We start from the raw sequence: 26,756 nt of genomic DNA, 5'->3' as shown, positions 1-26,756 counted from the left end.
TTTCTTCAAGCGTCTAAGCACCTCCTCCACCTCTGCAGATTCCCTGTCTGTCCTCCACCCCCACAACACCTATACACTCCTCCCTGACCCCAGGAAACGCCACCTCATCCGAAGGCTCAGCCTTGGAGATGCCACTGCTTGCCTGGCCCTGGTTTTGTGTCTGACCTGCTGTGTGACTTCCAGGAATCTCATAGTTCTCTCTGCTCACTAGGCTGGCTGAGATGGGGCCCAAAGCAAAATGAGTTAAGTCATGGTTTCTCCCCAAACATTTCTCCAACCTCCTTCTTCTGCTCATGGAGGTGGATTACCCTGGTGTTTATTCTCCTCCCATTTCTCACGTGGGGAGCTCAAGACCTTGGAGCTGGATCTCTAGGGGTTGTGGTGAGCCCCTCAGAAGAGTAGAGGCAGACGACGCCCCAAGGTGTGAGCCCACAGGGCAGCCAACCCCTGTGCTAGTCAGTTTCCCTGTGCTGTGCTTAATCCCACAACCACTCTGAAGGGTGAGTAGGCATCATTATCCCCAATTTGCAAAAGAGGACACCAAGCTGTGAGCAGGGAAGAGGCTTGCCCCAAATATCTCTGCCAGCAAGCAGCAGAACCCAGGCCTGGTCTGGGAGGGAGGGAGGGAGAGAGGAGCAGGGCGGGGTCCGAGCTCCCACAGTGGGACGCTGAGAATCCAGAGGTGAAGCCAGCAGAGGACAGCCATCTCCTCCGTTTGCTTCAGTGGGACCACACCCCTCACTGTGCTCTGCTTTCACACCCTGTATCACACTGGCCAGGAATGTGGAAATGGCCAAAACACGCCCATGTTCTCTGGTCTGCAGGGTCTCAGGGAGACAGAAGCTGTAGGCTCAAGGCAGGGCTGGGTTCCTCAGGCCCCAGCAGAGTCAACAGCGGACTTGGGGGCCAGAGAGACTGAGCTCTGTGTCTTAGCCACAAGCTACAAGCCCGGGACGGGTCACCTTCATCTGTGTCTCAGTTTCCACATCTGCAAACACAGCAAAGAACTCTGCCTCATAACATATAGGAGAGGTCGTTTGTGAGTGAGCCTGACACCCAGCAGGCCTGAAAGATGATAGCGTGGCAGCCTTTCTTGGGGGCAGGGCCAGCACAGGCTAAGAGGATCCCCCAGCCCTGAGTTCAGACTCCAGCTTTGCAGCTCGCTTGTCACCTGACCTTGGTCAGGGCACCTTGGGTCCCAGTTTCTGCATCTGTAAAGCTGGGATGTTAAGGGACTTCCCTGGCCGTCCAGGGCACCTTTGGGTCCCAGCTTCCCCATCTGTAAAGCCAGGATGATAAGGGACTTCCCTGGAGGTCCAGGGCACCTTGGGTCCTAGTTTCCCCATCTGTAAAGCCAGGATGATAAGGAACTTCCCTGGAGTTCTGTGCTTCTACCGCAGTGGGTGCAGGTTCTATCCCTAGTTGGGGAACTAAGATTCCATGTGCCTAGCAGGGTTGCAAAAAATAAAAAACAAAAAACAAAGAGGGTGTGATGATTAGAGCACCAGGGTTCCTGAGAAGCAGGTGCAGGTCAGTCCTGTGCGGCCCCCTGGGCATGGTGCTTGGTGCATGGTGGGTGCCCTACGTGCTTTCTGATTCCTTTCCTCTCTTCCCCCAGGAGCGGAACATCCCACCCAGGTGTCACACAGCATCACGCTGGATCCAGAGTGGCCTCCACCACCCCCAGAGCCCCTTGTCAGACCCAGCCAGTGCCTTACCTGTGGGCATCAGCTCCATGACCAGCTTGGGGTAGGCGATGTTGGAGCAGCCGATCTCGGCTCCGCAGGCCCGCAGGCACTCGGCCGGCACCACACAGCCCACGTCATCTGCAGGAGAAGGATCCTCAGTGTCCTCGGCCTGCCCCCCACCCTGGGGTGGGCAAGGAACCCGGCTGGACCTGCTCTGTTACCACCTGCCATCAGCTGCTGCTCAGCCCTGGGCCTCAGTTTCCTGGCCAGGGCGACAGACAAGGAGGGGGCTGGTCTTGGAGCACTATTCTGTCCCTGGACACCCTCTCTCCCTGCCTCCCTGTCCATTTCCACAAGCCTGTCCATATCCATGATGCTGGCTCCCTGTCCCCACGTGGGCCCGGGGCTCCCCCGCAGGGCTGCCCACCCAAGCAGCGGTCAGCGGTCAGTCTACCGTCTGCTAGCTCCCTCCCCCTACCTCCTGCCCCCAGCCCTTCTCCCCAGAGGAGCAGGTGAAGGCCCTCCCCTCAGACTGTCTCCAGCAGCTTCCAGAGGACTCTTCAAACAAGAATGGAGTCCCCCACAACAAGACTCTCCAGATGCCAGGCTCCTCCAGGCTGATCTCCTTCTGCACCCTCCTCTCACGGCATCCCAGCCTCCCCCTGACCCAACCTCCCTCTCCCAGGCCTTCCCAGGGGGTGCTCAAAAGTCACCTCCTCCATCTGGGCCATAAGGATGGAACCCAGGTTTCACTGCAGACACTCCCCGTGGTGGAGACAGCGCCCACTTCATGCCCTCTGAGTGGACATCCAGGGCCTTAACCCAGATCCAGACTGAATCTGAAGTCTCTGCCTCCCTCCCAGCACCATCGGCCCTGACCCCTGGGTTTTCAACGGTGGCAGGGGCAGGGAGGGGGGCAGAGGAAGGCAGAGAGTGACCTGCGCTCAGAGAGAACAGGGAATGGGTGTGCAGCCACTCGGCACAGGGGTCTGTTTGGGGTCAAAATGTTTCCACGTGTAGCATCGATGTTTCTGTCACCGAGCCCTCCTCATGGACTGAGCACTCCTGGGTTAAGATCCCTCCTTAGATGCCCAACCCACTGTGGAGGGTCTTGGGTCTCCTCCCTTGAACCAGTGGGAGTAGCATCACTCCGCCCCCACAATCCTCAGCCAGTCTCCAGCCCGGCCTCTCCCGAGCGCCAGGCTCCTAGGACATCTCTAGGATGCCCCCACTGCCAGCCCACCAGCCTCCAGCCCATGGGGGCTCCTCCCGTCACCTGCCCCCTCCACTGGACTCCCTCCACCTGCTATTGTCTTCTCACTGGCCCTCTTTCACCCTCTGCAGCCTCATCCTTTCAAAGTCATGGCTTTGCTCTTGTCACTTCCTTCTCAGGAGCCCCCTCCCCAACCCTGGAGCCCATGGCTTCCTGGAAAAAAAATTCCTTTCCACATTTAGACAGTCAACATTTGAGGCCCTGGACAGCTGGGCCCAGGTCTTGTCCTCCCAGCACCGGTGCCGGCCACCCTGACCTGCTTGTATTTTCTCACACACACCCAGCACCCTGACGCCTTTGTGCCTGGGCAGACGCGGCTGGGCTGCCTCCTCCTACTGCTCCTGCTCTGTCCCTACCCTTGTTTGCCTCCTGCTTCACGCCTGCTGCAAAGGACTTGCTCTCAGAGGCTTTCCATAACTGCCCCCCAACCCCTCCCAGGCAGAGCAGCTTCCTCCCAAGGCCTCCTAAAGCCCAGGGTTGAATCACAATTATTTGTTTGCATATTTCATCTCCTCCACCAGACCGGGAGCTCCCCAAGGGCGGCGGACACTGGCTTTGAATCACCTCCGCTCCCAGGTATCACCCAATCCAGGGTTGGGCCCAGAGAAGCTACTCTGTGAACATCTGTGAATGAATGAGTGAGTAAATAAGTGAATGGTTGGAGGAAGGGGAAAGGCACAGAAGGCCAGGAGGAAAGGGAGAAAGGAGCCCATGAAGCCCTGGGGGGAGTTCAGGCACTGTTTGATCCAGCTGCCTTGCCCACCACTGTGCAGATGTGAGAACTCAGGACCAAAAAGGGCATAACTTGCCTAGGACACATAGTCAGACCCAGGATACAGCCTGGGGTCCCCTGGAGGGACTCTGGGTCCAGGTGAGGGCAGGTGACTGGCCCCTCCCAACAGGTTCTGGGCTTGGACTGGCTGGCTCTGGCACCTGGAGGACTCAGCCCTCCTGGAGGGACGGGTGAAGAGTCACAGCCATATAATGGCTTGAAAAGCCCGAGTCAGGAGATTCTGCCCAGGTTTACTCAGCCTGTCGCAGCCCATTGCAGGCTCCCGGGATGGGGCCCTGCCTCTGGGCACCTCAGGGTTTGTGCTGAGCATCAGGAAAGAACCTCCCCTCTTTTGTGACAGCAGCAGAGGTGTCGTCGCCACTTAAACACCAGCCCCCATTTGTGCCAACTCAGGACTGAGCAGCCCCAGGCCGAAGGCAGGGCCAGGGGCCTCGGTGAGAGGCTTTGGCCTTGTCTGGTGCTGGACTCTGCAGGCCTGCCAGGGTGTCCCCACGGGCTCCACCTTGACATCAGCACACCCACCCAGCAGGGGCCCACGCTGGAAGCCTGAGGGCTGCCTCCCTCTCTGCCCTCCATGTCCTCCCTCCCTTCGGCCAGTGCCAAGTCCAGTCACTGGGCTTGGGGACCAGGGGGGCTGTACCACCTAGCTCCTGTAACCCACGCCCTGTGGAGCTTCTAAGACCATCAGTCTGCCCACACTCCTTCCTGCTCACAGCCTCCTGTGGCCCCCATCACCCACAGGAACGACCCACACAGGGGTTCTAGCTGGGCACTACAGCCTCTTGCTCATGTGGCCACCCTAACTACCACCAAAATCTCACCCACAACTCCAGGCCTCTGTGTCTGCTGTTCCTTCTCCCTGGAACACCCTTCTGAAATCCTCCTGACTCCTCTCAGCTCTAAGGCATCATCCTCCAAGGGCGCCTTCCTGCCTCTCCAGAGACGATACCACAGGAGCCCCTTGGGGAGCCTGGGCCCCAGGCGTGCACAGCATAAGCCCACGTGTAGCAGGTTGTGGCTGTGTTTGTTGACTGACTGAATGATTCTCTTCTAGGCTGGTCACTTGACACACCACCCCAGGGAGTAAACAGGGTGCTCCCCACTCCCAGGCCAGCCTGGCTCATCCCTGGGAGCCAGTCTAGACATTGATGTTGCAGGAGGAAGAGGGAGAAAAGAGAAGCACACAGACCTGCGTTTGGGTCCAGTTCTCCCAAACCCATACTGTGTGCCTGCTCAGTCGATTCAGTCTTGTCCAACTCTTTGTGATCCCGTGGACTGTAGCCTACCAGACTTTTCTCTCCATGCAATTATCTAGGCAAGAATACTGAAGTGGGTTGCCATGCCCTCCTCCAGGGAATCTTCCTGACCCAGGGATCAAACCCGTGTCTCTCACATCTCTTGCTTTGGCAGGCAGGTTCTTTAACACCGAACCACCTGGGAAGCCTCCCGTACTGTGTGTTCCTGGGAAACTGTTCTCGGGCTGTTTCCTCCTTGGTAAAGCCCTTCTGGGGACATTCACAGCCAATGACTCAAGCTAAACTTCACACTTCACACAAATATTAACTCAAACTAGACCACAGATTTAAGTGCAAACTATCAAACTTCAATGAAAAAAAATAGGAGAATATTATCAGACCTTAGGGCAAAATGAAGAGTTTTTAGGCTTAACATCAAAAGCATAATCCATAAAATGAAAAATTGACAAAATAGAGTTCATCAAAACTAAAGCTCTGGGGATTTCCCTAGAGGTCCAATGATTAAGACTCTGAGCCCTCACTGATGAGGGCCTGGGTTCAATCCCTGGTGGGGGAACTAAATTCCACAAACTGCACAGTGTGACCAAAAAAACCCCAAACAAACAAACAAAACAAAAAAGAAGAAAAACAAACAAACAAATAAAACTAAAGCTTTTGCTTTGTATAAAACATCATCAGTGAAAAGGATGAAAAGAAAAGCTGCAGAAACAAATTCAATAAAGTCACAGGAAACAAGATCCATACTCAGAATCAGTTGTTTCTGTACGCTAAGAGTGAACTGTCAGAGAAATTCAGAAAACAATCTTATTCTTTTTTAATGCTATTTACAACATATAAAAATTGCTATTCATTTATGTATTGTAAATATGCTGTTTACAATACATAAAAAATTTACAATAGCATAAAAATATAAGATACCTAGGAATAAATTTCAGAGAAGGCAATGGCAACCCACTCCAGTACTCTTGCCTGGAGAATCCCAGGGACAGAGGAGCCTAGAGGGCTGCCGTCTATGGGATCGCACAGAGCTGGACACAACTGAAGCGACTTAGCAGCAGCAGTAGCAGGAATAAATTTAACCAAGGAGATGAAAGATCTGTACACTGAAAACTATAAGACACTGAAAGAAACTGAAAAAGACACACCAAAAAATGAAAAGATATTCCATGCTCACAGATGAGAAGAATTAATAGTGTTAAACTATCCATACTACCTACAGTGATCCATAGATTCAATTCAATCCCTATCAAAATTCCAATGATATTTTTTCACAGAGATATGAAAAACCATCCTAAAATATTTGGATGGAACCAATAAAAGATCCTGAGTAGCCAATGGAATTTTTAAGAAAGAAAAACAAAGCTGGAGGCATCACAGGCCCTGATTTCAAACCAAATCATAAAGCTGTAGTAATCAAAACAGTGTGGTACTGGCACCAAACAGACACATAGCTCCACGGAACAGAAGAGAGAGCCCAGAAGCAAAGCAAAAGTGAAGCTGCTAGTCACTCAGTCATGTCCAACTCTGTGGCCCATGGACTGCAGCCCACCAGGCTCCTCTGTCCATGGAATCCTCTAAGCAAGAATACTGGAGTGGGTAGTCATTCCCTCCTCCAGGGAATTTTCTTGACTCGGGGATCGAACCCAGGTCTCCAGACTTGCAGGCAGATCTTCTCACATACATGGTCAATTGATTTACGACAAAGGAGTCAAGGATATACAATGGGGAAAGGATAGTTTTTGCAATAAATAGTGTTGGGAAAACTGGACAGTGACATGCAAAAGAATGAAACTGGACTCCTGTCTCACACCACATGCAGAAATCAATTTAAAGCGCCTTAAAGATTTGAATGAAGACCAGGTACCATAAAACTCCTAGAAGAAAACATAGGTGGTAGCTCCTTGACATCAGTCTTGGGCATGACTTTTTGGATTTGACACCAAAAGCAAAGGCAAAAAAAAGTGAAAAGCAGAAACAAACAAGTAAAACAACTGGGACTACATCACACTGAAAAGCTTTTGCACATCAAAGGACACAATCAACAAAATGAAAAGGTATCTTGAAGAATGGGAGAAAATATTGCAAATTGTATATTCAATAAGGAGCTAATATCCAAAATATGTAAAGAATTCATGCAACTCAGTATCTAAGACTAAAACCCACAAACACAAAATCTGCTTTAAAGATGGGCAGAGGAACTAAACAGACCTTTTCCCAAAGGAAAAAAATGGCCAACAGGTACGTGTAAAGTACCTGTACAACATCACTCATCATCAGGAGAATGCAAATCAAAACCACAATAAGCTATCACCTCACACCTGCAAGAAAGGCTATTATAAAAACATGAGAGATAACAAGAGCTGGCCAGGATGTGAAGAAAAGGAAACATTTGTACACTGTTGGTGGGAATGTAAATTGGTGCAGCCACTATGGAAACAGCATGGACGTTCCTTAAAAAATTATAAACGGAACTACCATATGACTCAGCAGTCCCACAACTAGGTACATATTTTAAGGAAATGAAATCACCATCTTGAAGAGACATTTGCACTCCTGCTCATTGCAGCATTGTTCACAATAGCTAAGATACGTGAGAGTTGGACTATGAAGAAAGCTGAGCACTGAAGAATTGATGCTTTTGAACTGTGTTGTTGGAGAAGACTCTTGAGAGTCCCTTGGACTGCAAGGAGATCCAACCAGTCCATCCTAAAGGAGATCAGTCCTGAGTGTTCATTGGAAGGACTGATGTTGAAGCTGAAACTCCAGTACTTTGGCCACGTGATGCGAAGAGCTGACTCATTGGAAAAGACCCTGATGCTGGGAAGGATTGAAGACAGGAGGAGAAGGGGATGACAGAGGATAAGATGGTTGGATGGCATCACCAACTCAATGGAAATGGGTTTGGGTGGACTCCGGGAGCTGGTGATGGACAGGGTGGCCTGGTGTGCTGCGGTTCATGGGGTCGCAAAGAGTTGGATACCACTGAGGGACTGAACTGAACAATACTTTCGATGAATGGATAAAGATGGGATGCTCATATAGATATATATGAAAATATCATTCAGTGACTTCCCTGGTGGTCCAGTAGCTAAGACTCCACATTTCCAATGTGGAAATGTGGGGTGTGGGGGTTCCACCCCTGGTCAGGGAAATAGATCCCACATGCTGCAGCCAAGGCCCAGTGCAATCAAATAAATAAAATAAATATTGGAAAAGAAAATATTATTCAGTCATGAGAAGGAATGACATCCTGCCATTTGTAACAATGTGGATGGATCTCAAGGGTTTTACGCTGAGTGAAATAAGCCAAAGAAAGATAAATACCATATGATATCCCTTATATGTGGAGGCTAAGAATGCCAAACCCATAGAAATAAAGACTAGAATACCATGGAGTACCAGTCAGCAACAGAAAGGAATGAGCTACCGATATACGTTGACCCGAACGAATCACCAGAGAATAGATCAGTGGTGGCCAGAGTTAGGGTGAGATATTTGACTGCAGGGGGACAGTACTCTATCTAGATTGTGATAGTGGTTACACAAACCTACACGTGTGATGAGGTTGTACATACATGCACATAAACAAGCACCCGTCAGCTGGTGAAACTGAACCAGCTTTCTGGCTGTGGTTATCGCACTGTGGTTATGCAAGATGGCACCACTGGGGGAGACTGGGTGAAGAGTGTCTGCAAGCTCTCTGTTGGCTTTTCAACAGCTTCCTGTGATTCTAAAATTATGGGCAGGTAACTGGAGGGCTGGAGGTCCTTCAGCCCTGAGAGCCAGGACTCCCTTCATGAGCCCACGGCCTCCGAGCAGGGGAAGAACAAAAGGAGATGCCTAAGCCCAGAGACAGTCTTGTCTGGGTCCCCAGCTACAGAGGCCATTAGCCAGGCTTCAGGGCTCCCAGTGCCTCACCCTGGGGGCACCTCCCTCCCAGTCTGACTGTGTGGGGTGGGGGTGGGGAGGCAGGTGTGTGTGCACCTACCTGGGAGGTGCTGGGGGCACCTGAAGGGGCACCACGTTCAGACACAGTGTGAAGCCCCCGGGCCAGGGCAGAGGGCAGGACCCAGTGATGGGACCACAGAGACACTGGGCCGGGAGGCAGCACCACTGCTGAGGGGCCCAGGGCAGACGGCCTGACAGGCAGATGGGGTGGGGGCGGGTGGAGAGGGTCCTGAGGCAGGTTTTCTAGGGCCCAGGCCTAGAGATGTCAACAGCTAACCCTCCACAGTACAGAGCAGTGTCCTCAGCGCCCCAAGCCCAGCGGAGCACAAGCAGCCGGTGCATGGCTGGGAGGGGATGGGAAGGCTGGGCCAGATGCCTGGCTGACTGGCTGTGGCACGCGACAGGGTGGGGGTTGCGGTTGGCGAGGTTTAATGGGCTTTGCTGTCCCCACCCTGGCAGCCTGCTTTCAGATGTGGTCCCCACGCACCCCCGTCACCAGGGTCCCAAGCCCCAGGGACGCGGGGCAGAGAGCTGGGCCTGACTCCAGCCCACAGCTGCCCTCTCGGGCCCTCCTCGCCCCAGGGCCTTGGCGCGGTTCATAATGCAGAACCACTCCTGGGGGGTGGGGGGTGTTGTTCTCAGCAGGGAGCCGGGGCTGGGACCTAGAACTGGGTGCCTGCCCTGTCCACGCCAGGCTGTGGGAGGGCCCCTGAGGCTGGGTCAGAGCGGCCCCGCCCCTGCCGCAGAGGCTCCCAGCCCAGCACCCCAACTCTCCTTCCACAGCGGGTGAGCATCTGTGCATGCTCTCTGTCCCACCTGGGAAACTGGACACGGTTGGGTTGGACCAGGATTACCAGCAGTGTGGGGGCGTGTCAAGGCTATCGCCTTGCTGTGTGTCCTCAGGAGAACACTGTCCCTCTCTGGGCTGCAGTGGCCCAGAAGCGCTTGGATTTTGGTCCCTGAGCGGTTCAGAATTCGGCCATCTGGGGCTGGTGGCGGCGGAAAAGACACTCGCACACCCGCCAGACGTCGGTCTGTCGGGGGGGGGGGGGGGGGTGAATGTTTCCGGCCCCGCCCCCGGCCGCACGTGACCGCAGGTGGCGGCAGCGGGGTGGGCGGGGCCGCACTTAGTCACCGCCGCCAGCGCCCGCGCCGCCCGCGCGCCCGGTAAGCGAACCCCAGCCCGCGGCCCCGACCCCCGACCCTAGGCCCCCGGGAGACCGGCCCGCTTACGCGCCGCCCGGAACCTACTGCGCGCAGACCCCAAGGGTTGCCGATCGCGGCGCTGGGAGCTTTGGGGGCCCCTTCCCACCCCGGAAGCCCTGGGGATGCGGGGCGCCGCCGAGCAGGGCCAGAGGTCGTCAGAGAGCAGACTTCGGACCCTCCTTCTTGGGAACTTCTGGGGAGTCCCTTGCCGCCCCTAGTTCCCCCCGGAAGTCTCCAGGACCTCTGGCAACTCCAAAAATCCCCCGGGAGGCGGGCTCCCGCCCCCGCCCCCAGCAGGTACCGGCACCCGGGCTGGAGGCGTGCGCCCCCGCCCCCCGCCGGCCCCTCCTCCGCGCGGCCGCCCCTCCCCGGCCCCGCCTGCACTCTGACCCTGCCGGCCCGCCCCTCCCGCAGGTCCCGGGGCAGAGGAGCGGCGGCGGTCGGAGGCCCCAGAGCGCTCAGCGCCCAACCGGAGACGGCCCGGAGCTGCGGAGCGCGCGGCCGCCATGGCCTTCTCGCAGGTGCAGTGCCTGGACGACAGCCACGTCAACTGGCGCTCCAGCGAAGCCAAGCCTGAGTTCTTTTACAGCGAGGAGCAGCGGCTGGCGCTGGAGGCGCTGGCGGCCAGCGGCCGCGACGCCTTCTACGAGGTGCTGAAGCGCGAGAACATCCGCGACTTCCTCTCGGAGCTGGAGCTGCGGCGCATCCTGGAGACCATTGAGGTGTACGACCCCGGCTCTGAGGACCCTCGCGCTGGCGCGCAGCCCCGCGGGCCGGAGGATGGTGAGGCGGCCAGCGCGGCCGAGGGCACCCCCACCGAGGCCGAACCGCTGCCCTCGCTGGAGTACTGGCCCCAGAAGTCGGACCGCTCCATCCCACAGCTGGACCTGGGCTGGCCCGACACCATCGCCTACCGCGGCGTGACCCGAGCTAGCGTCTACATGCAGCCCCCCATCGACGGGCAGGCCCACATTAAGGAGGTGGTGCGCAAGATGATCAGCCAGGCCCAGAAGGTGAGTCGGCCGGCCGGAGTCCCCAAGAGACGCAGCCGGGCAGGCCTGACCTGTCCCGGTGTCTCAGGCGCCCACACACGCGCACTCAGCCCAGCCGGGGCTTTCGGCTGCCTGTTGGGCCACCTCCCTGCTGCCTTCGCCGGGATCCTCGGTTTCTCTGCAGGCCGGGCACCTGGATCCCCTGGCCGCTGACAACAGGCTGCTCCGGCTCAAAGGATCTTTGTGCATCGCTGGGGGGTGTTTCTGACTTCCTCAGACTTGGCGAGGAGGTTCCCCAGAAGAAGGTGCTTGGGTGGGGCAGGAAGGATCACAGGGCTTCCCTCACTGTCCCCGGCGATGGCTCTGAGAAGCAAGAGGTTCCTGCGCACACGTGCTCCTGAGTGCTCTGGTGTTGCTTTTGTAGATGGTGGAGACAGTCTGGGGCCTGGGGTAGACATGGAGACTGAGAAGTAGCCTGAGGCTGGCCTGGAGATCCAAGTTCAACTGTGCATTTTCCCTTGCTGTGCTGGGTGACTGAGAGCAAGTAGCTCTCCCTCTCTGAGCCTCTTTGCGAGCTTTGCAGTGGCAGAACCTTCCCAGAGTGGGAGGTGGGGACTGGTGATGGTGTGTTCCTGGGGGTGGAAGCAGAGCAGGTCCCAGTGAGGGTTGTCAACCTGGATTGAAGGGACCTCAGGCATTGTCTGGACCTCCCTGCCGAGCTGTGCCTTGTCCCACTGTGGATACCCATTCAGCTGACACACTGACATACCTTCTGAGAAGGGGTTTCTCCACTGGCAGCCAGCCAAGCCCTTGCTGGATAGCCGTGACCATAAGCGGGGCCTTCTCTTGCTTCCATGGGTTTCAAGGCACATTCTGAGATGACTGATAAAGCCTGCCTCACGAGCAGGGTTGAGGACTCAAAAGCCAGCTCTGGACTCAGTAGAGAGGAGTGAGTGGTCAGCAGCGTCTGTTCTGGCCTTGGCCCGGCAGGGCAAGGTATTTCTAGCTGAGTTGAACCCCTTCACTATTCTGGGCCTGCTCAAAACCTAGACAGTGGCCTTGGGGAATCATCCTGGCTGACAGGGCCCAGGGGAGCTCTTGGGCAAAGAGACCAGAGAAGTGGGTCAGGCACTGACAAGATGGCCATGGCTTAAGTTTCTGGAAAGGTGGAGTCCCTGTTTCCCGAGGGGGCTGGCAGGGTTGGATAGCCTGTCTTGGGGATCCTGGCTCTCGGCCTGATCCCAGGCAGCTTTGGGGCTTTGGGTTTCTGCTCTGTGAAACAGAGGTGGTGGGGATGAAAGCCGTGAGGATGGAGTCAGAGTGAGGAAAAGGTGGGGTGGAGGAACCATCAGTTTTCAGACTGAATAACCTGCTGTGGCGGAGGGGGGTGCTGCTGGCGTGGGTGCCAGGCTTGAGGTCGTGGAACCCAGTCCCCTAGGAGTGCCTGTTGATTCCCATTACCCAGCCTCCACCCCCTTTTTAAAAATGGAGAAATTGAGACCCTGGTAGAGGGGGCTTGACCTGCCGTGCTGGGGCGCCTCTCCTCCCCACTAGAAGTAGGAAAGAGGTGGATCCCAGATCCCAGACTGCTCAGGAACAGCTGGAAAGTCTTATCACCCCAAGATGGAAAGACAGATGGCCAGGTTCAGACAGGGGAGCCTGGGGCCAGGCTGAGCACCAGGACCTCAGGGAAGTGGGAGGGTCCCAGGCAGCTTGGATGAGCGGCCCTCCCTGCTCTGCCCCTCACTGTGTCCTTCCAAGGCCTGGGCAGGACAGGCAGGGGACCTGTCTAGAGTCTGAGGACAACACCAGTCTGGTCCCTTCCCCACCTCTCCACTCAAGAGCACCAGGACCTCCTCCCTCCTCTCTCGTCTCTGTGTCCGGGGCTGAGACCCAGCCATCCCATGCAGCCCATGCCCCCTGTAACTTTGTCTGCTCCCCACAAAGCCCTCCAAGCTTATCAGCATCACCTGTGTAAAGGGACAGAACGAGGAGAAAGTCCCACCCAGGCCTGCACCCTGGTCTGTGTGGTCCCAGTCCATGCTGTCCTGCAGCCCCCAACAGGTGGGCATTGGCCCTGCTTTCATCCCTCCCAGGGTAGGGGCTCACTGACCATGCTCATACGGCATGGCAGTGAGCCCTGGGCTCAACAGGAGGGGCCTCCTCTTTTGGCCAGGGACACCGAGACATAGAAGACGGGGGGGCGTTGTTCACACCTGATGGGGAGCCTTGCTCCTGCTTTCCAGCCCGTGTCTTCCCTGCCACGTCCATCCCAGGACCCATGGCCAACATAGTGTGTGGAAGGTGGAGGGGTGGCCCTGATGACCAGAGCTGCTGTTTACTGGGTACCAGGCACTTTATAGTCTTGTGCAGTGTTCTCTGCTCCATTTTCCAGATGTAGTCACTGAGGCCCAGCAGGTTAGCCCCTGCCAAGGTCACCTGGCTAGCTCTTGAGTGGAGAGAGGTGGGGAAGGGACCAGACTGGTGTTGTCCTCAGACTCTAGACAGGTCCCCTGCCTGTCCTGCCCAGGCCTTGGAAGGACACAGTGAGGGGCAGAGCAGGGAGGGGCCGCTCATCCAAGCTGCCTGGGACCCTCCCACTTCCCTGCTCTGCCGCCTCCCTGCTCTGCCGCCTCCTGGCTCGCAGGGCGGGGCCGCGATGCGGCAGGTGCTGACGGGTGCTGACAGGGCGCTTTACCTGGGCTGCCTGCCTGGCCGCCAGGAGCCTGACCCGCCTTCTCTCTCCCCATGAATCACCTCTCTTTCCCTCACCCCCGAATCCTCCTCTTGCCCCCAGCACCAGTGCAGGGAGAATGCCCCCTCTCCCCACCTGGGATGGAGACCCCGCGGTCCAGCTGCCTGGCCAAAACGCTGGCCCCCTGCCCACCTGGGCCCCTGGGCTGGGGCTGGTGGCGCTGAGTCAGGACAGCCCAGCCCACTGCCTCCTCAGCCCAGACTGTCGTCAGCACAGCGGGCCGACCCCGGGGCAGGGAAGTGACACAGCACACACTCAGCCCGTCTCGCCGGGAGTGGCCATGTTCCCATCAGGGCCAACACTGAGTTCTCCCCTTTTCCCAGGAGATGAGCGTGGAACTAATGGGCCACAGCATAGGAGCCACAAGTACTTGGTCAGGTCCCGGCTCTTCCTCCACCACCTGTGACCTGGCACAAGCCCCGGTCAAGCCATCTGTGAAATGGGCAAGGCACTGGGGCCTTTTAAGGATTTCTCCTGCTCTGACCTTCCTCTGGTACAAAGACTAGTGGGTCCAGGGTCTGACTCCACTGGCAGGTGGTCCTGAGCAGGCCCAGAGATGGAGGGTCATCTGCCTGCCCTTCTCCCAGCCCCTGGGAGCCAGGGATTTATCTGGGGAAAAACCTGCCATGGGGTTCTAACTGCATACCAGAGGCCGGGCCTGTAGTATCACGCCTGTAGCATCACGCCTGGGCGGCTGCAGCCTGTGCAAAAGGGGTGAGGCCGGGCTGGGTCAGGCTGGGGCTGTGGATGGCCCGCCTTGGCCGGCAAAAGGGGAGATGCTCTAGCAGGTTGCTCATTCAGGGATGCCCCCCCGACGGGACTTCTTCATCAGGGGCCCCGAGGGCAGGGCTGGATCATGTGTGGGTGAGGAATTGGTGGGGGGCACAAAGGAGAGTAAGGGGTGAAGCCTAGACCTGAAACCAGATCTCATGCCTGCCAGGCCAGGGCCAGACCCAGAAATGTTGTTTCTTGCTTGGGGCCACACAGCAAGAAGGAACTGGAACCAGGTTCCATGGTGCCCGAGTGACCCCACGTCTTTTCTGTCTGGCCCCTGCCTTCCCACGCTGCCATCCTAGCTCACAGCTTGGCTCCAGGAGAATAAAAGAGCTTAATGAGGCATTTATTAAATGCCAGCTGTACCCCAGGTGCTGAGCGGGCACTTTGCCTGCCTGGATCCTCCCAGCTCCACAGCATAGGTGTGGTCCCCTCTGTGCAGACGAGGGGCTCGCAGAGGGCAAATGACCTGTCACTCAGCCAACACTGGAAGAGCCTTCCTAGGACCTAGCTCTGGGGGCTCTAAGCCCCCTTTCCCTGGAGGAGCAGTGTCTTGGCTGTTCTTTCTGAGCCCTCCTTCCTGGCAGAGTTGCTCCTCACTCTCCTCAACCTCAATTAAGACACAAATGCTGCTGGGTAGGAACCTCATGAGAGCCGTGGAGCCTCACTGCGGGCCCTCAGCTTGACTCAGGACAGTAAAAGTATTTTCACGAGGCTCCTAGACTCTGGGTTCCTGCAGGAGCAGAAGTCTGACTGCCCCAAGGCCTGGTGAGCACAAAGTGACGGGAAGCCAAGGCCCCTGAGGACCAGGAAGGGACTCTCACTGTCCCCAAACAAGGCGGTACCCTCACAGCCCTGACAGTGTGAGAGGCCTTGGGGTGGCCCAGTTAGCTGCTTCCAGGGGCAGCACCACCCAGCCTCATGCAGTGGATCTGGGGAGCACTTCCCAGTCCAGAGCCCCAGGTGGGGAATCATCTGATAATATAATCCCAGGTGCTGGCTCCTGTCTTCTCCAAAGGTTCCTACCCAGCAGCATTTGTGTCTTAATTGAGGTTGAGGAGAGTGAGGAGCAACTCTGCCAGGAAGGAGGGCTGGCACCACTGGGCTGGGTGCACGCCAGGCTCCAGAGCGCCCGGGCAGGTTGCCCCATACCAGTCGACCCTGCCCTCCCTCCACGACCCTGGGAGCCAGGGCCTGTCATCACTCCCAGGTCACAGGTGATGACAGCCGAGGTCCAGAGGGGCCAGGGCCTGCTGAAGCTCCACCAGGGTCTTTGTTTTTCTAGCTGTGGCGTGTGAACTCTTAGCTGGGGCATGTGGCATGTGGGGATCCAGTTCCCTGACCAGGGATTGAGCCCAGGCACCCTGCACTGGGAGGGCCGAATCTTAGCCACTGAACCACCAGGGAAGTCCACCACCCCAGGGCTTTGAGTGGCAGGCTTGCACTGAGCTTCTGGTCTTGGTGGTCCAGCAGGCCCGCCCTGCAGCCAAGGGTCCTTCCCCTGGGCCCTCAGAGGTGGGCCGGGCCAGGCCTCTCAGAGGGCCCCCTTGCTGAATGACCTTGGGCCTTAGGTTCTTTGTTTGTAAGATGGCGATTGGGGCCTGGTCTTAATAAGGCAGTCATATCCGTGAGAATGCTCAGTGCGGGGGCTGGACTGCCCCCTACTGGGGCCACACCTCCTTCATCCCGGCAGGCCCTGGCTGGTGGGCTGCACCAGTCTCTTTTGTGAGGTCCAAGTGATCCCCCAGATTAAACGCCACATGGGGCTGTGGGAAGACAGTCTTCAGTATCGGGGGGCCCGTGCTTGAGCCCAGCTCTGTCAGGCCATGCTGCCCAAGGTAACCACTCCACCTCTCTGATCCTCCCTCCCTTCCTGCTCAGCGCCATCTGATGCCAGCACCTGCCCCAAAGGGGCTGTGAGATTTACATGGGAAAAGCATGGTGTCTGGCACAGATTCAGTAAATGCCAGGTCTCTTCCCTCAGCCCTGTCATGCTGATGGCCTCTCCCTGAGGGTGGTCTGGCTTGAGAAGTGGTGAGCCCCCCAGCCCCCATCCTGGAGGAGTTCAAGCAGGATCGATGGAACACAGCAGAGAGGACACGGGCCTCCAGTGGCTCAGGAGCCTTGCCCTGCGGGGCTGGCTCTGTGACCCAGGGCAAGTCCTTTCCAGGCCCCCTAAGCTGAGGGGTTAGGACACTCCATGACCCCACCGTGTCTGTTGCTCCTAGATCCTGGAGAAGCTGAGCTCTTACATGTTTCAGATTGATGAACTTGAGATTTTCCAGTTTGAAAACTTGGCTTGTGTGGGCCTCAGTCTGGATCCCGCACCTGGAAGCTGGAGGCCCCTGGGAGCGGCAGGAAGAGGGAGGGGCTTGTCCTCTTGTCCTGTCCACCGGGCACAGCCCTGGTCACCTGACCCCACGCTCTGCGGCCTCTGGTCTCTGCAGCATTCCTGAGCTGTGGCCGACGTCTATCAGACTGAGGGCAGGGCCCACGCCACTGGGCTGGGTGGGACCGGCATGCGCTTCCTGACCCTGGCCCACTGCAGCCATTTGGCGCTTGGGTGGCCTGAATCTCCTTTAATTGGCCTTAATGAGGCTTCTGTCTTAATGGTGCAGAAGGAAGGTGCCAGAGCTGATGACTGTCAGAGGGGAGGGACCGCAGGTCTTCCAGTCCACTCCCCCTGACTGAGGAGGGAAGCGCTGTGCCATAGCCTCCCCTCCCCGACCCCCCACCGCCCCCCCCCCACACTGTAAAGTGTAGCAGAGCTGGGCAGCCCAGGCAGTGACTCTCTGGGCAGCCCAGGCAGTGATTCTCTGGGCAGTGCTGATTGCCAGGGCTTTGTTCTAGGACCCAGGGTGGGCTCTGGGAGGTGGCGGGTGGAGTCACAGCTAGAATGGACGCAGGATCCCTTCTGGGAGAGGAGCCAGGAGCAGGAGGCCTCTGTCACCAGGCAACTGTGTAACCCTGGGACGGTGACAGCACCCCTCACCCTGCCCCCTACCAGGAAGAGACAGCGGTACGAGCATCAGTAAGCTGGCTCTGGCTTGAGCTGGCATTGTCACCCTGTATACAGACTTCCTCTCCGTTTGCCTGGGAGGCTGGGGCTCCCAGGAGGCCTCCTCCCCAGGCCTTGCAGGTCCTTTCAACATCAGGGTATGGAGGGGAGAGGCACCATGTCGCATCGTGGGAAACTGAGGCACAGCAGCCAGGTCTGCCCAACCCTGCTGGTGGGAGCGGGGCTGGGGGCAGGTGCTCCACACCCCAGTGAGCGAGGGCAGCCTTGGCTTCCCCCGGGCCAGGCCTCAGCCCCTCCACCCGTGTAGGGCTGGTGACAGCCGCAGTGCAGGTTAACCAGAGTAAATTCAGCACTTGTGTCCCTGAAAAGTCCTTATTTCATCTTTGGTTTGAGAGCTGTTTTCACTGGGTAGGGAATTCCAGATTAACGGTTTCTCCATTCAGTTGCTCCCGTGTCCTCTGGTTTGCGATGATTCTGAGACGTCTGCTTTGTTCCTCACTGCCTGATGGTCTTTTCCCTTCTGGCTGCTTTTAAGGTTTTCTCTTTGTCACTGATGTTAAGTGATGTGATTATGATGTGTCGTGGTGTGTTTTCTTCATGTGTCCTCTGCTTGGAATTCATTGAACTTCTTGGACTTGGGGATAAATGAAAAGTCTAGTGGAAGTGTTAGTTGATCAGTGGTGTCTGGCTCTTTGCGACCCCATGGACTGTAGCCCACCAGGCTCCGCTGTCCATGGAATTCTCCAGGCAAGAATAGCTAGAGTAGGTAACCATTCCTTTCTCTGGGGGATCTTCCTGACCCAGGGATCGAACCCAGGTCCCTACATTGCAGGTAGATTCTTTACTGTCTGAGCCACCAGGGAAGCCCAGTGGTTTCCATCAAATGTGGAAATGTTATGGCCTTTTATTTCAAATGTTTTTCTATCCTCCCTCCCCCACCCTCTGCCTCAGCACCGGCTGAAACTCCAGTTACACATACTCTAGACTTTGGAGTTGGTCCAAGTTCACGGACACTCTGGCCTTGGTTGTTCTGTCTTGTTTTTTTTTTTTTTTTCTCTTTTCTTTTCTGTGTGTGTCATTTTGGATAATTTCTACTGATAAGTGTTCAGGCTCACTAATCTTTTCTTCTATAGTATCTAATTTTCTATTAGTCCCATCCACTGTATTTTTCATCTTAAATGCTGAAACTCACCTCTTGAGTTTCAATTTGGTATTTGTTTAAAAAAATCTATGTCTCTAAGTAACTTTTTGAGCATATAGGATGACGTTATAACTGTTCACACTTCTTTGTCTGCCAGTTCTAACATTTGTATTCATTTTGGGTTCACTTTGATCGATTTTTTTTTTCCTCTTGAGGCTCATTGTTTTCCTGTTTCTTTGAATGCCTGGTAATTTTTGATTGGATACTAGACTTGAAAATTTTATGTTGTGGGAGTTGTTTTTTTTTTTTTTTTTTCCTTTAAACATTTTGGAGCTTTGTTTTGGGATACAGTTCTTGGAAACAATGTAACACTTTGAGGCTTGCTGTTAAGCTTTATTAGGTATGGGGTTGCACAGAGTCAGACAGGACTGAAGTGACTTAGCAGCAGCAAAGCAGATTTAGTCTACTATAGGAGTTGGCTAACAATGGACCAAATCTGGCTTACAGCCTGATTTTGTAAATAATGGAATGGAGATGTATACATTTGTTTATGAGTTGTCTGTGTCTATTTTTGGAGTTGAAGGGGGTGTCAGAAACACATGTCTTGCAAAGCCTGAGACATTTGCTGCTGCTGCTGCTGCTGCTAAGTTGCTTCAGGTGTGTACAACTCTGTGCGACCCCATAGACGGCAGCCCACCAGGCTCCACCGTCCCTGGGATTCTCCAGGCAAGAACACTGGACTGGGCTGCCATTTCCTTCTCCAATGCATGAAGGTGAAAAGAGAACTACCTGGCCTTTGTAGAAAAACCTCATGGCTTCGGTTCCAGGGCGTGTTTGCCCATCATGTAGGTGGCATCCTTCTGGGGACCCTCTTGCAGGTCCTTAGAGCCTGTACTCTGTTCGGGGAACGTAAGTGACTCCTGGTCCTGTGTGATCACCAGCCGTAGTTCCAGCCGCTTCTTTCCAGCAGTTCTGTTCCAGTCTTGGTGGTTTCCTCCCATGTGTGTGCATCTCAGTCTCCAGTTGAATCCTCAAGAGTCAACTCTGTGGCATTTGCTCTGTGCAGTCCTCTCCTCTGTCCTGAAATCGTGGTTTCCAGGCTCTGAGCAAACTTCATCTCCTCAACTCCAGGAGCCCCCTGGACTCTGCTGTGACCTGGAGGTGGCTGGGGCAGTCCTGCGCTGACCTCATTTGTCTCCCTTCTGCCCAGGGTTCCTGCACTTACTGTGCTGCCTGTTGGCCACGGCTTCACAGATTTTTCTGCCTGGTGTTTATTGCTAAGGCAGGTGGGTAATTGCAAGCTCTGATATTCCCTTGTGGCTGGAAGTGGAATCCCAGGTCTTGAAGGCACTGAGCCCACTCTTAGGACAGTCTGCAGCAAGCCCTAAGTGTTCCTATGGGTTGCCCTCCGGTTGGCAGAAAAGGAAGCAGAAATGGTGGGCAGTGATCTCCAGCCTGTCCACCTGAGGGTGCTGTGGGTCTGGAGGGCTGGGGTTGGTTCCGTCTGCTGAGCACAGCTTCTGGACCCTGCATTGGTTCACTTCACCTGCCAATATGCAGGTGGGCGCTACCATCACCCCACGAGGAAACTAAGGCCCTTCCTGAGGTCACACAGCTCTCTGGGAGGACAGTCTAGAGCCCACGCTGCTACCATCCTGTGTCCACCTGAGCCTTAGTGACAGACCCAGAGATCCAGACCCACCTCTTGCTTTTCGAGGTGGTGAAAGTGCCCAGTGAATGCTGGGGACTTGCCTGCCGTGCATCATGTCTCTGGTGACCTCTGGGCTCCAGGGCAGGTGGGTGTGACTGTCTCCCCTTCCTCTGGGGAGCACTTTGAGGGGAGAGACCCCTGCTGGCCCCTTAAGCTTCTGCAGGCATCTCTGTGGTTTTGGAGTGGGGGGCAGGCAGGACCAGTACAGAGGGAAACTGCCCATGCAGTTCTGGGTCTCAGGCTCAGGCCTTGGTGAAACGGCGTGCCACTCAGTGGGTTGCTATGGCTTCTCCAGAAACAGACGTGGGGCCTGCTCACGGCAGCCTTTGAGTCAGGGTTTGAAGGATGGGAAGATGTTACCGGCGTGGAGGAGGAGGGGAAGGCGCCTGGTCAGGAGGACCGTGGGCACGGCTGAGGCGAGGTCTGGGGTGTGAAGGGAGGGGTCAGTGGAGTAAGAGCCCCTGTGGCTTCTGGGCCTCTGGGGAGAGATGCTCAGAGGCTGGGCCGTGGTCTTCCAGCGGCGTGGAGACCCCGGGTCGCCTCACCACTGCCCCTTCTCCCCTGCCCTCCCCTGCCCACAGTGCACCTCTGCCCCAAGAGGAGTTCTGTGGTCACGGGGGTGGGGTCTCACGAGCAGTGGCGGGGGTGCCAGAAGCCTCAGGCTGAGAGTCAGCCTGTGAGGCAGGAGCCCTGAGCTGGTGGCGCAGAGGGAGGTGGGGCAGCAGTGGTCAGAGCTGCCTCTCAGAACCCGTGGACACAGCGAGAGGCTGCGGCCTGCCCAGACGGGCTGTGTGGCACACCCAGACATAGGAACTTGGGGTTGCTCAGCAGGCACAGCCTTGGGCATCATGCCCACCATTGTCCCCATTTCACAGATGAGGAAACTGAGACCCAGAGAGGCTGCAGCTCACCCATCCTGGACGGCAGGCTGGGGTCCAGAGCTCCATCTCTCTCCCTGCCAGGCCACCTGAGCAGGTCGTTAGGCAAGTGAACGAGTGGCTCTGTGCCTCAGTGTCCTCGTCTGTAGAACGGGGGCAATGACCCGCTCCTTGCAGCATGTCTGAGGACTGGACGAGGTAGCGATTGTCAGGCAGAACTTGCTTCGGGTGGGGCACAGGGCCCCGAGTTCTCATCTGGAGTCTCTGACCCTAGGGACAGACACTCAGGTCTCCAGGCCTCTGAGAAAGGTGGTGGCCCCCATAGACAAGCCTCAGACCCCACTCTCCCGAGCACCAAGACCCCTCTCCAGCTCTGCTGGCACCTGTACAAGCCCTCCTTTGACCCCTGGCACTGAGCCCAATGCCTGGGACCCCGTGGGGCTCCCCTGGGGAGACAGGCAGGCCCCAGCAAACCCAGCCCGACAGCAGGTGGCCTAGACCGGGCACCTACCTGCCCGGGGGTCACGGAGAAGGCGCGTGTGGGGTGGGTCCTACTGGGCCATGTCCCCCAGCCCGGGCCCAGGGCACGTCCCCTTCTGGGAAGGTTGGTGGAGCTTGGACCTAGGTTGGCACGTGAAGCCATGCCTGCAGAAGGGCTGGAGTCCCCGTGGGGCGGGGGGTGGGTGGTGTCCAGGCGAGAGGGTCCCTGCTGCCACCCCTACCCCACCCTGGGTCCCGTCACCCTCGACTGGTGGAGCTCAGGGGTGTGCTGAGCCCACCAGCTCTGATGCTGCATCCCATCTGTCCTCTCATCCACCCTCTCAAGCAGTCTCAGCCTTTGCACACATCCAGGGACGGGGCGCTCACTTCCTCTCAAGACCCCAGCCTATTTGGGGTCAGAGAGCATGTCCCTCAGCTGGTGCTACCACTGCCCTGTGGCCCCTCAGCCCTGCACAGACTATTTCTGCTCCCCGGGCTTGCCTGAAATACCCCTGAGGGACTCAGATGGCAAGTTGTGGTCCCCCAGGAGCCCTGGCTGGGCCCATGTGAGGAGGGTGCGTGTCTGTTGAGAGAGGGCAGGGCAGGGAGGGGCCCCCAGAAGTACTGGCTCTGGTGCAGATGTGTGACCAGCGTCAGCAGGGGCCCGGGGCCCGGGAGGAGCCCCGCTGGGCCTGCAGGGGCCGTGTGAGCTCACAGGAGTGTGCGGGCATGTCTCCAGCAGGCCCTGGGCCACCTGCCAGGTCACCCTCCTAGCAGGGGTGGGGGAACTCTGGCTCCCCTGGGCCTGCTTGCTTTGAGCCTGTCTGTGCCCAGCTCACTGTGCGGCCCAGTGCACAACCCTGCCCGCCTTTCGATGGGAGACTCTTCCAGGGGCTCTCAGACCCAGGATGGAGCCGTGGCACTGGCCTTAGCAGGTGGGAGGGCTCAGCAGCACTGGTCCCTGGTCTGCTGTGTTCCCCTTGCTGCCCAGTGGGGCGGGGAGGGCAAAGGAGAGAGACTGAGTGCCAGAGCCTGCTGACCACTGAGCCCTGCCAGGCCCGGCACCTGCTGACCACCTCACTCCCTGGCCCTGCACTGCCAGGGCCCCTGCATGCCAGGCCTGGGCGTGTCTCAGCTGGACTGGGCTGGGTGCACTCTGACCTCTCGGTCCTACCCAGAGCCAGTCCCGAGGCTGAGGTCTGCTGCTGTGGCACAGATGTAGTCAGAGGACAGGAAGAGCACATGCACTCTGGACTCTGTCCAAACCAGACTGGAGAGGTGGCGGCGAGGGAGCCTGTCCAGGGACCAATGACCGGTGAGCGGCCGCAGCCCCCGCCTTCCTCCCTGGTGCTGACACGTCTGGCTCATCTCAGCTTCCTGAAGTGGCGGGCGGAAGGCATGGCGTGGCCTGCCCGCCTTGGGAAAGCAGCCCAGGAAGGGAAACAGGACTGAGCTCTGAGCCCTGGGAGCAGGGAGGGCCACCCAGTTTTGTGGGGGTGGCCAGGGCTTGAACTCCAGAACTTGCCCCCTTCCCACTGCGGGGTCTTGAGTTAGCTCCTCTGGGCTCCTCAGCACCTTCCCCTTCCCTCCACATTCCTCACCTCCCAGTCACTGGGCTTGGTTTTCTGCAGTCTTGTGTTCTGGAAAAGGCAGACCTGTGGACTGGGCCTGCCTCCATCCCCTGCTGTCCAGAGAGTCCAGCCTGTGCCACCCACTGGGCATCTTGCACCCTGAGTGTCGGTCCTACGCCTGCAGCCTCAGGGCCAGGAGAGCCAAGGCCGCAGGAAGCAGAGCCAGAGTGGGCAGGTGTGAGAGAGGGTGGTGGGCATGGAGGCACCTGTCCTCCTGGCTGCGTGGCCTGACGGTCTCCCTTCCTGTTCACAGGTGATTGCTGTGGTCATGGACATGTTCACCGACGTGGACATCTTCAAGGACCTGTTGGACGCTGGCTTCAAAAGGAAAGTGGCCGTGTACATCATTGTGGACGAGAGCAATGTCAAGTACTTCCTGCACATGTGTGAGCGGGCCCGCATGCACCTGGGGCACCTCAAGGTGAGCTGGCCGGTCTTTCAGTTCATTGACAAATTCTTGGAGTAGCTGCCATGTGGGTTGGGGCCGAGCATGTAGAGTTCTGTGTCTAGGGCCGCCCACCAAGTGGTCACATGGTCTCTGCTTCAGTGCCCTGGGGACAGGACACTACCTGCCACCAGGTGTCAAAGCCCACGTGAGGTGCTCCTTCACCAGTGTCTCAAAGCAGCCCATGCCGCAGTGGTTGTCTGTCTCTGCTTGCTCACCTCCAGTGACAGGGTGCTCACCTCTTGGCTCTGGCAGCTCACACGCCAGCTGGAGAACTTCAACTCAGGAAGTCCTAAGCCCAAGTCTGTCTCCACATCACATCCACCCATAGTCTTTAGGACCCAACAGAGGAAGCTTCCTTGGGTTGAGGTCAGGGAGGGCTCCCTTGGAGGCTGCAGAGTTGAAACAGACTTGAGGAGCCAGTGGAATAGAAAGGGCCTTCCAGGGAGTGACACCGGAGATGGAGGTGGAATTCTCAGGTTGGGCCTGGGTTCCCAGCACTGCTTTGCTGAGTGTGGCCTGGAGCACGTGACCTCCCCTCTCTGGGCTCCAGGATCTCAGTGGTCCAATGGAGTGGTCGATGGCCCGTGTGGCCGGGCTCTTCTGCTCAGACATCCTGGCATCTGGTGCCTTACTTGAGGCCTTCCTGGTGATTCAGACGGTAAAGAATTTGCCTGCAATGTGGGACACCCGGGTTCAATCCCTGGGTCAGGAAGATCCCCTGGAGAAGGGAATGGCAACCCACTCCAGTATTTTTCCCTGGAGAATCTCATGGACAGAGGAGCCTGGCAGGTTATAGTCCATGGGGTCACAAGAGTCAGACATCACTTCGCGATGAACACTTTGGGGGTGGAGGGAGCCATTGCTTGGCACCTGTGTGCAGCTCACTCCCCAGGGTATAGACCAATGACAGCGGATCCTGTCACATCCCTTGTCCTGGGCCCTTGATATGGTTACTAGGCCCCCCTCTTGGCAGCCGGCAGGAGGGGTAGCCGTTCCACGTTACTGATCAGGGATGTGGGCACTGCCAGGTGTCACCCCTGCCAGTGAGCAAGGCGTAGGCGCAGGGCCAGCACAAGCCCTCTGGCTGAGAATAGCTTCCGATGGGTCAGAATGCCATGGGCAATGCCAGCCCGCTTAACAAGGGGCTGGGCTCCAGCACCCATAATTAGTCGGCTTTGTCCAGTGACCCCTGTCCCAGCTGAGTCCTTTCAAGTGGGTGTGAGCTCTCCGGGCAGTGCGAGTCTCTGGTTGTTGGGATATTTTTATGTGGTCTTGCTGGTGGGTTGGCCTGCTGTGCTGCCTGCCGTGTAATTAGCACCGAGTGCCAATTCCCGGGGTGGACAGCTCAGGCTGGGAGGTCCAGAGTGTGGAGGAGGTGGCTTCTGAAAGGTGACCGCAAGGGCCTTGTCCTGTGGGCAGCAGATCACAAAGCCTCAGGGCTCTCGTCTGGCCCACTCCTGTGCTCAGAGGCCAACCAGCTCCCTCTTGCTGCACCCCTGCCCCGTGCCCAGCAGGGACCCTGAACACATCACAGCTGTCTACCCTCTGAGTACCTCCCTCCACGTACAGATGAAGAAACAGGGAGGAGGCTAGTCTGTGCAGAGGCTCTAGTGCCCCTGCTCTTTCAGCAGGGAAACTCTAGATGCAGGTTCCTGGAAGTGTCCAGAGCTCCCAGAAGTGGGCAAGTGAGGCAGGCCATCTAGACCAGGCTTCCCAGGACGCTCAGGGAAACTGAGGCCAGAGGGAGCCTGTGACTTGCCCAGAGTCATTTCACCAAGTTGGAGCTGAACTTAAAAGCCAGTGATGGGAGGTCGGTGCAGACGGGGCCATACACCCTTGGTGCCCAGTGTCCTGGACTGAGGCTGCACCTGGCAGGGGTCACCCTGGTATTGGCCATGCAGCTGCCAACCTCCTGGTGTGAGGCCCACCTTCTGGAGCCTCCAGGGCTCCGTGGCCACCAGGATGCCTTGTTGGGTGGTTTGAGGGTGAAAGCAGATGAATGATGGCTCTGAAGGTGCTCTGAGCGACGGGTAAGCACATGGCTGCGGCAGCAACAGGAGTTACAGACCCCCGGCCCTGGGCCGAGGGCAGGAGGCTGGGAATGAGGCTCCAGCCCAGAGCAGAGCCCAGCCTGCCCCTCTCACCCCTCCCTGCTCTGCAGAAGGTGGTGGGTCCACAGGATGACACACTCAGGAGCTAAACACTGTGGGTCGACCGGGTATTTTCACTGGAAGGAATGTGTGACCCTGGCCACCTCATTCTCGCCTCTGAGCCCGCCCCCTCCCAGCCCGGGCAGGTAGCCAGAGGCTCCTGTGGGCCCAGCCCTGGCCAAGTGTCACCTTGTCGAGAGCCTGCCTCCCTGCCTGCAGGCTGGCTGTGCCCAGACCTGTCCCAGGAGCACTTCCTTTGCCGGTAATCCCGGGGCCCGCCCTCGGGCCCGCCACTCCTGCCCAGCTCTGCAGTGACCTGCCCTCAGGTCATGGGACCCAGGGTGCAGGTTGTCCCTGCTAGGGTCATACTCACGACCATGGCGATGCTGGGCACCAGTCTGAGGGCAACGCCAGGAGCCAGGCCTGGGCCACAGCTCTGCCCTCTAGCACTATAACCTTGGGCAGAGACACTGAGGTCTCTGGGCCTCAGCCTTTTGGTGTGAAAATTGGGAATATTGTCACTTATTTGGCAGGGCTTCCATGAAGAGTTAGGTAGGCCTGTGGGGGCAGGGCACGGGGTCCTGAACTTCCTTCTGTCCCGTCTGCAGTTGGG

General features: G+C 57.3%; 2 protein-coding genes across 2 annotated transcripts in view; one reads left to right on the top strand and one right to left on the bottom strand.

Moving 5' to 3' along the window:
* SLC5A10 (solute carrier family 5 member 10) overlaps positions 1 to 26,756 on the bottom strand; it is a 55,445-nt gene that overhangs the window by 5,142 nt on the left and 23,547 nt on the right. The window contains exon 10 of the mRNA XM_040245836.1: positions 1,719 to 1,826. Within this exon, the coding sequence (XP_040101770.1) occupies positions 1,719 to 1,826 (108 nt within the window). The remainder of the gene's footprint in view (positions 1 to 1,718; positions 1,827 to 26,756) is intronic.
* Positions 10,626 to 26,756, top strand: part of FAM83G (family with sequence similarity 83 member G) — a 28,981-nt gene continuing 12,850 nt past the window's right edge. Inside the window, exons 1-2 of the mRNA XM_040245835.1 lie at positions 10,626 to 11,177; positions 23,799 to 23,966. Of these exons, the coding sequence (XP_040101769.1) occupies positions 10,671 to 11,177; positions 23,799 to 23,966 (675 nt within the window). The 5' untranslated portion in view covers positions 10,626 to 10,670. The remainder of the gene's footprint in view (positions 11,178 to 23,798; positions 23,967 to 26,756) is intronic.

This window comes from Oryx dammah, unplaced genomic scaffold (assembly GCF_014754425.2).
Source record: "Oryx dammah isolate SB20612 unplaced genomic scaffold, SCBI_Odam_1.1 HiC_scaffold_8, whole genome shotgun sequence".
Lineage (NCBI taxonomy): Eukaryota > Metazoa > Chordata > Mammalia > Artiodactyla > Bovidae > Oryx > Oryx dammah.
The sequence above is the reverse complement of the archived record's forward strand: the minus strand, read 5'-3'. Positions and strand labels throughout refer to the sequence as shown.